A 9,305-nucleotide genomic window follows, 5' to 3' on the forward strand; every position below is an offset into this window, starting at 1 on the left:
AGCCAATGGTGCCAAAATGTCTTATACAAAATAAATCTCATCTGTTATTTTTGAAAATAAGTTGGGAGGCACTTGGTAAATAAAACACCCCGCTTGGGTTGCACAAGCTTTAGTCTCATCTCTCAGATCTCACTGTAAAATCCACCGCCTCAACCATCCTTGTAACAAGTGGTGTCATATGGGGTATGGTCTATGTCACAGTGGGGAGCAAAAGAGACAAAGATGCCACCCAAGAGAAAAGAGGACAAGGTAGAGGAAGCTCATAGGTCAGCAGAAGCCACTAGCTGAACTGAGGACCCAGGTGCTGCGCTGGAGGAGAACCCAAAAGACACCATTGCAGAGTTGGTGATGGGGGACAGTTATCACAAAGCATACACTACATGGCCAAAAGTATGTGGACACTTGACATCCAACATCTCAGCCTTAATTATGAACATTAATGTGGAGTTAGTCCACCCTTTGCTGCCTTCTGGGAAGGCTGTTGGGGCATTGCTGCTGGGATTTGATTCCATTCAGCCAAAAGAGCATTAGTGATATTAGGCACTGATTGGGCGATTAGGCCTGGCTCGCAGTTGGCTTTCCAATTGATCCCAAAGGTGTTGGATGTGGTTGCGGTCACAGCTCTGTGCAGGCGAGACACGTTCTTCTACACTGTTCTTGGAAAACTATTATGGACCATATGGACCCTGCTGTGTGCCCTGGGACACTGTCATGCTGAAACAGGAATGGGCCTTCCCCAAACTGTTGCAGAAGCAGAGAATTGTCCAGAATATAATGCTGTTGCATTAAGATTTGCTTTCACTAGAACTAATGGGCCTAGCCAAAATGGAAAAAAAGATTGTCCTTTCTTCCTCCTATTGTATATGATTTATGAATGATATGCTTAAGAATGTGCATGCTTGTGATGAGATTATGTGATGGATTGTGTTCCTTTTATTTCATTATACACACATACCAAAAAATAAATAAAATGAAGGACAACAAAAGAGAAAGAATGGCATAATGCAAGACAGAAATCAGTGTAATGTACCGTAACTGTAATATTGGTGAAGTGGTTGAAATATTGAAATGGCTGGATGTGATACATGGGGAATGGGAAGGGGCGTACAGGGGGGTCAGCTCAAGATATTGCTGGAAGGGGGCCCACGTGTCACAGAAGGATTGGATGTTTTCGTTAAGCATTGCTGTAAGTTTTTCTTGAGTCAAGTTTTTCCATTAATAAATTGAGCCAGTGGGTTATGGATAGTTTTGTTCTGTCTTTCCAGTTGAGTAATATGACCTTTTTAGCAATCGCTAGTGATATGAGCATAAACACTCTGTACTGAGGGGATGTCTGAATTGTGGGCAGGTCACCCAGCCATGAGACAGATGGGCTGATAGGGATGCTGGCGCCAAGGATCACTGATGGCTCATGACCTCCAACCTGAATTACTGGATGTATGGGCAAAGCCAGCTTCCATGAAAGTAATGATCTGTCGTGTTTTGGTAGTGTGAGGACATGTCGCTGTATGTGTGTTGCATGAGATGTAGTTTGTAGTTCGTGATGTGAGCTCTATGATCTTGCACTGTACAGTTGAATCTTTGAGTTGCAGGTCATGGAGAATGTGTTATTGCATATGGTTTGCCACTGAGTGTCAGAGTATTGTATATTAAGATCTGATATCCATTTGTCTATTGGTATGGTCAGTGTTGTGCATGAACGCGCTAAAAGAGCGGCGTTCATTGAACGTGCTCATATTTCTGGTGAACGGTGAACTGAACTTACACCAGCTTCTCCATCACCATGAAATCTGCAAAAATACTGTCTGAAAATGAAAACATTTTTGTCTTTCCTTGACTCCCATTTAGACTATGTTTCAGTGCAGCTTAGATTCTTCAATAGAAATATACTGCTTGCTGTTTCCTTTTTCATTTTTATTGAAATAGAGCTCAGCTTTGGCTACATTAACTTGAAAGAGGATCGGAACCAGCCGTCTCCACAAGATTCACATTAACACCCTGAATTCAAACAACATGTGTACTTATTTTCCTCAAATATATACAGCATAGAACAACATAACCAACAAATAATATTTGAAGTAATTTATAATTATAAAAACAGAATAAAACACTGATAATTTCACTGTGCATTGAAAAGAGATGGAGATGGACTTACTCGTCCAAGAAATATTTTTACTTATCCTGTATATATGTTTTAACTTGCATGAGTTGGAGTATTCATTGACCAGTTGTTTATTGACCAGCACCCATGTAATTATTTACTTTTTGGCTCTGTAATAGCAAATACAGGGTTATGGGAGGACGATTGCACAAAGCTCCCTTTCATGTGCCAGGAGAAACATAGACCTGTTTAGTGGTGAAATCACAATGTATTGCATTTCTCTTTCCCGAGATGGAGTGAATTTAATGCAAATATCATTTTCATGTGTTTCACAACTCACATGTTTTGTGACCTGCAAACACAATTCTATGGCAAGCCAATGGTGCCAAAATGTCTTATACAAAATAAATCTCATCTGTTATTTTTGAAAATAAGTTGGGAGGCACTTGGTAAATAAAACACCCCGCTTGGGTTGCACAAGCTTTAGTCTCATCTCTCAAATCTCACTGTAAAATCCACCGCCTCAACCATCCTTGTAACAAGTGGTGTCTTATGGGGTATGGTCTATGTCACAGTGGGGAGCAAAAGAAACAAAGATGCCACCCAAGAGAAAAGAGGACAAGGTAGAGGAAGCTCATAGGTCAGCAGAAGCCACTAGCTGAACTGAGGACCCAGGTGCTGCGCTGGAGGAGAACCCAAAAGACACCATTGCAGAGTTGGTGATGGGGGACAGTTATCACAAAGCATACACTACATGGCCAAAAGTATGTGGACACTTGACATCCAACATCTCAGCCTTAATTATGGACATTAATATGGAGTTAGTCCACCCTTTGCTGCTATAATAACATCCACTCTTCTGGGAAGGCTGTTGGAGCATTGCTGCTGGGATTTGATTCCATTCAGCCAAAAGAGCATTAGTGATATTGGGCACTGATTGGGCGATTAGGCCTGGCTCGCAGTTGGCTTTCCAATTGATCCCAAAGGTGTTGGATGTGGTTGCGGTCACAGCTCTGTGCAGGCGAGACAAGTTCTTCTACACTGCTCTTGGAAAACTATTATGGACCATATGGACCTTGCTGTGTGCCCAGGGACACTGTCATGCTGAAACAGGAATGGGCCTTCCCCAAACTGTTGCGGAAGCAGAGAATTGTCCAGAATGTAATGCTGTTGCATTAAGATTTGCTTTCACTAGAACCAATGGGCCTAGCCAAAATGGAAAAAAAGAAGATCGTCCTTTCTTCCTCCTATTGTATATGATTTATGAATGATATTGTAAGGCCCACGGGAACAGACATAGAGTGGAATTTCCTCTCTGACTGTCGTAAAGCAATTCGCCAGGTGCAGAGTCTGATATTGTCGGGACAGAGTGACCCGTAAGACCTTGGCATCTGGTTTTGCGACAGTTAACAGGTGACTCCTCTTTTCTATGGGAAAGCAGTTCTAAAATTATCCCAACGTCCTGGAGGTTTCAGATGGCAAGTAATAAAATCACATGATGGAAATGGGGCAAATTGCTCAGGACAGTTGAGGGACAGTCACAGTGCCCTCACCTGGTGTCACTGGGTAACTTGTCTCCCAACCTTCATAAGGAGAGAAATTTACTCACGCACACTTTTTGTTAGGAAATAAATCCAGATTTGGGTCAAATACATTGATACACTACACTATGCAATCTTGATACCCTGTGGAAAGACATTGAGAGTTGACAGTTGGTTCATGTAAAAGATTGTACAGTTATTTCATGTTTTTCAGAGTTTTCATGACAATCACGAGAACAAATATTCATATTTGGTATGGTTTTTATGGTCTCTGTGCGAGTGATGCTCTGGTTTAGGTTTTAAAACCAGCAAACCTAGAGAAAATCTATTTTAATAAATTTGGAAGTCAACTGTATTTTTTGGACACTCCTCCTGGTAAATCCATCTGTCTGATCCTGTCTGAACCAAATTCCAATCTTCCCCCCTCCAAGTAAATTTATGGTTTTATGAGCCTTTTGTGGCGACATCCACCTGCCTGCGCTGGGTTCTTATAGGAGAGGAACAGGGCCCTCTGGGAATCTGCAATCAGACTTCCCACACAAGACTCTTTCTGTGTGTAGACTGCTGTCAGGTATGCTCATCTTTATCTTTGATATGATGTACTTTTATTGTTTTACTATTTTCTAAATTCTGAAACGACAAATTGATTATTTTAAGTGTACAACCTACCTGACATTAAAACTGTAAATGACTTGATTTGTGTGGTCTTGGTCAATGTTTCGTTCTTGTAACAGCCCTCTAAGTCGGTTTCCCCCAATTATGACTAGGGAACTGCCCGTTGGACTTGTTTGATCACCAAGTTTTCAGTTAAGGCGGGACCGTCAGCAGAACCAAGTTGATCCTGGGATGACCAATATTGGCCCTTTCGGAGTCCCTGAACCTTAATTAGGTTATACTCCCCATGAGGGAAATCTCACAACCGATGTGTCGTCTGCAAACAGCTAGTTAAATTGTCGTTACGGGCGTATCCGCGGTGCGTACCGGGTGAAACTGCGTTGACCCTCGGTGTAGAACTTCAGATGAACTGAGTTCCATTCTAAATCAAGCCTAAATTCTAATTTGGAACATAACGTATTAATTAATATGGAGTCAGATATAACGAGTAAGATCAGCGGGGACAGTAGAACATAGATACAGTATTCACAGGCTGCTTAAAGAATAACCTTTTCCAACAGCAACAGAGGAAGACATTCTGCATAAACCTTCACTCCGAACTATTTCCCTCCTTGGTGTAGTTTCGAGAGCCTACAATATGCTTAAGAATGTGCATGCTTGTGATGAGATTATGTGATGGATTGTGTTCCTTTTATTTCATTATACACACATACCAAAAAATAAATAAAATGAAGGACAACAAAAGAGAAAGAATGGCATAATGCAAGACAGAAATCAGTGTAATGTACTGTAACTGTAAATATTGGTGAAGTGGTTGAAATATTGAAATGTTTGGATGTGATACATGGGGAATGGGAAGGGGCGTACAGGGGGATCAGCTCTCAAGATATTGCTGGAAGGGGGCCCACGTGTCACAGAAGGATTGGATGTTTTCGTTAAGCATTGCTGTAAGTTTTTCTTGAGTCGAGTTTTTCCATTAATAAATTGAGCCAGTGGGTTATGGATAGCTTTGTTCTGTCTTTCCAGTTGAGTAATATGACCTTTTTAGCAATCGCTAGTGATATATGAGCATAAACACTCTGTACTGAGGGGATGTCTGAATTGTGGGCAGGTCACCCAGCCATGAGACAGATGGGCTGATAGGGATGCTGGCGCCAAGGATCACTGATGGCTCATGACCTCCAACCTGAATTACTGGATGTATGGGCAAAGCCAGCTTCCATGAAAGTAATGATCTGTCGTGTTTTGGTAGTGTGAGGACATGTCGCTGTATGTGTGTTGCATGAGATGTAGTTTGTGGTTGGTGATGTGAGCTCTATGATCTTGCACTGTACAGTTGAATCTTTGAGTTGCAGGTCATGGAGAATGTGTTATTGCATATGGTTTGCCAGAGTATTGTATATTAAGATCTGATATCCATTTGTCTATTGGTATGGTCAGTGTTGTGCATGAACGCGCTAAAAGAGCGGCGTTCATTGAACGTGCTCATATTTCTGGTGAACGGTGAACTGAACGTATCCTTGTGCAACTAATGAACATTAACGTGAGCTCACGCACTGCTTACTATTAGGCTTGTTTCAGATGACTTTCGGCTCGCCTCGAAAACAGGCGAGAGTAGCCGATTGCAGTCGGGGGAGGAGTCAAAAAGTCAGACACTTCTTGGTTGACTAGCCTGCTCGCCTCGTCCAGCAATGGCAGATATCGCGTTCGCATTCTTTGTTACCGATGAAGTGGATGCAGTAGAAATCCCACTACTATTACATGAAGATGGACATCTGGCAATTTCGGCTAATTATAATTTCGAGACCATTGATAACGTTTGGCCAGCTAATTATTATTATGTGGGGGGTATATGAGAACAGCTAGAAATACTGTAACACTCACATTCATAGTTTGAATTTTGAACTAAGTTCACAGTCCCAAAAAATGAACAAGTTCACGTTCACTTCTTCGGTTTTTTTAAATTCTATTCTATTCTTTTTCAGTAGAACCATCCACCCCTAGCCCCCAATCATTGCCACTGCCCACTTCCCGAACTAAATGAATTACTGTATACTACTATAGAATCAATATTACTTTTAAAAGCCAAGAAAGAACAATGTATATGTTTTACCACTTAATGTATTTGTATATTTTCTTTAAAAGCCCTTGGCTCAAAATCCCACCCGAATTTTGGAATGTCCAATTCGCAAACTATGTACAAGCATGCTCATATATAGCCTAGGCGGCTGGCTCAGGAGAGTGAAGGCAATATGCAGTTCTCCTTCCGAAAAACATGTGCCTGCCAGCCAGCTGCTTCTTGTCACACCACAGCCGTCAACATTGCATGCGCAGATTATGTGATCGAATATTTTTGTCTCATTGTGACTCTGGATAAATAAAGGATTGCCACGGTGACACCCCTGGGAGAGAGATGCGGAAGTTCTAATGCATTTGAATGAGGGCGCATAGCTCAGAAGAAGCATGAAACCATCCAGACCCACAGCACACCGTAGCGTTACATATACAGGCGGGGATCAGTAGCGATTATGTTCTAGGGATTAGTCATATCCTAAAAGTGTCACGAGTAAAACCTGGCTAACTATATAGCTAGCTAGCTATGGCATGGCCTCACCTCTGTAACGTTATTTGTTGTCCTCTGTGTGTCCATACATCTGTATCTGTAGTTGTAGCTGTGTGTCATTAGCTCCTACTCGTGCGTGCAGGATAGCATCCGTACGCGGGTTGTAGCTGTGTGTCCGTAGCTCCTACTCATGCGTGCAGTATAGCATCCGTACGCGCTAACTAGTGGCGCTTCTCCATTGACCAGCATGGCACGGTACAGGACGGCAAGCATTCGTCTATGTATCCTACCCGTGCCCTGTTGCGTGTTGCGCTTCTCCATTACACAACAGACCCGTGAAGGTAGGAGTCATGGGCGGAGTAAAGCGTCCTAAATGTGTAATAATTGACCCTTGTATGTATTTCTATTCTCTGTACTATGGCATGTTTTCTTGTATGGGGATGGGACGATATGAAAACAATTTTCACTGTCCACCACACTTTGGTAATGTTCCAACACTCTCGTCATCACTGTTGCACGCATCACAAAAACTATTACAGTCCTAACGCTAACAGTGCGAAATATCCACATTATATAATACCACTAACCTATTTAAAGACACTTAATTAAAAAAAATAACGTATATAACTAAAGTAGGCGAAACGCGTGTTAGCGTAGGCGATAAAGCTGTGCTTAAAAATCTTGCACCGACCGCCTTAAAGGAAAAGGAAACTATCATTTTATCATAACTCTAGAACTGCTATCATAGAGCCATAAAGTTAACCATTACGTGTGTGCTGTTCAATAAACTGGTCTATAAATATTCTAACCCTTGAATGTTAAAACATGAACAGCTAGCAGTGCTGCTGAAGTCACGCAGAAGTAAAAATATTTTTTGCATCGGTGAGTCTCTCTTTTTTAAAATGCACAGCAAAATAGCCAGTTTTAATTCTATGGTTTGATTAGTTGAAACTGCCTTAAAAACGATTTATTGATTTTAAAAGATTTTACTGTTGTTTCAGGAAAATGAACATGAACTTAATACGTCGTTTGAATTCAGGCTGTCAATGTGAATCTTGTGGAGAAGGCTGGTGCAGATTCTCTTTCAAGATAATGTAGTCAAAGCTGAGCTCCAGATCTATAACAATGAAAAAGGGAACAACAGGCAGTATATGTCTATGGCGGAATTTAATTAAGCTGCACTGAAACATGGTCTAAATGTGAGACAAGGAAAGACACAAAGACTTTTGCTTTTCAAACAGAATTTGTGCAAATCTTATGGTGATGGGGAAGTTGGTGGTTTTGCTCCTCCTTGTCGCTTGTGGTTGTACAAAGTCTGAAGGTGGGAGCATTTAAATTTTGATGGAGCCAACTGTCATAATCATTCTATGCATGCTTAATGGTGGCTCTTATAACTGTACCATTCATGAAAAAATGATGATTAATTTTGTTTTCAGCAGTCACCCTTGAAATCTAATAAAATAACTTATTTTCCACTCGCAAACCCCTACAGATCTTACAGGTAAAGCTTTTACCTTCCCATCGGAGTCTGATACTCGATATGCAACACTCACACCTGATATGGATTGGCCATTTTCAGCTGTGACACTCTGCCTGAGATCCTTCCCTGAGAACAGCAGAATACAAACTCTCTTCTCCTTGGCCACACCATCACACCAAAACGCCTTTTTGCTGTACAAACCAAAAAAAAGTCATTATCAAGTGTATGTCAATGACTTGGCTCATGACTTCTTTGAGATGCCAGACAATCAAAACGAATGGAACTCTGTCTGCTGGACCTGGGATGGTAGAACTGGACTTACTCAAGTGTGGGTGAATGGAAAACGCAGCATAAGGGTGAAGATCACCACTGACACAGTCCTAGCTGGAACTCCCATCATAATCCTTGGCCAAGAGCAGGACACATATGGTGGGGGCTTTGACAAAAACCAGTGTTTTGTTGGAGACCTTACAGATGTGCACATGTGGAATTATGTTCTTGATATCTGTGAAATCCAGAATTACATGAATTACTTCACATTTAAACCAGGCAATGTTCTGAATTGGAAAGCACTAAATTACAAAGTGAATGGTGAAGTGCTTGTAGAATCAAACCAATCAGGTGGCTGTAATTAGCAAGCATACACACTGTAAAGTGTGCAAAAAAAGTGCTAATAAACAAATACCTTGCTTTGAGGAATCTCATGTTTAAAGTTCTCTTCTTGGTTTCTCTTGTGGATATAATATGTATTCAGAATTTGTACGTTGGTTCTTGGTTATAATGATTAACCACTGCATGACTGCATGACCAGTGTTGTGCATGAACGTGCAAAAAGAGCGGCGTTCATTGAACGTGCTCATATTTCTGCTGAACTGAACGTGTGAACTTTTGTATGACAATTTGTGCATCACTTTTGTCTGTTCACCACGTGATGCAGTGGTCGCCCCCAACCCTGCATCACATGGTGAACAGACAGAAGCGATGCACATATTGTCATACAATTGG

At 41.5% G+C, this 9,305-nt stretch overlaps 1 protein-coding gene across 1 annotated transcript; it reads left to right on the forward strand.

Annotated features, from left to right (window-relative positions):
- The first annotated feature begins 8,061 nt into the window (after nucleotides 1-8,061).
- LOC118220335 (C-reactive protein-like) lies at nucleotides 8,062-8,967 on the forward strand. The gene is made up of 2 exons (XM_035404187.1): nucleotides 8,062-8,141; nucleotides 8,313-8,967. Exons 1-2 carry the CDS (start codon nucleotides 8,078-8,080, stop codon nucleotides 8,933-8,935), a joined length of 687 nt encoding a protein of 228 aa, XP_035260078.1. The 5' UTR covers nucleotides 8,062-8,077; the 3' UTR covers nucleotides 8,936-8,967.
- Nucleotides 8,968-9,305: the final 338 nt, after the last annotated feature.

The sequence above is a fragment of the Anguilla anguilla genome, chromosome 2 (genome assembly GCF_013347855.1).
Source record: "Anguilla anguilla isolate fAngAng1 chromosome 2, fAngAng1.pri, whole genome shotgun sequence".
NCBI lineage: Eukaryota > Metazoa > Chordata > Actinopteri > Anguilliformes > Anguillidae > Anguilla > Anguilla anguilla.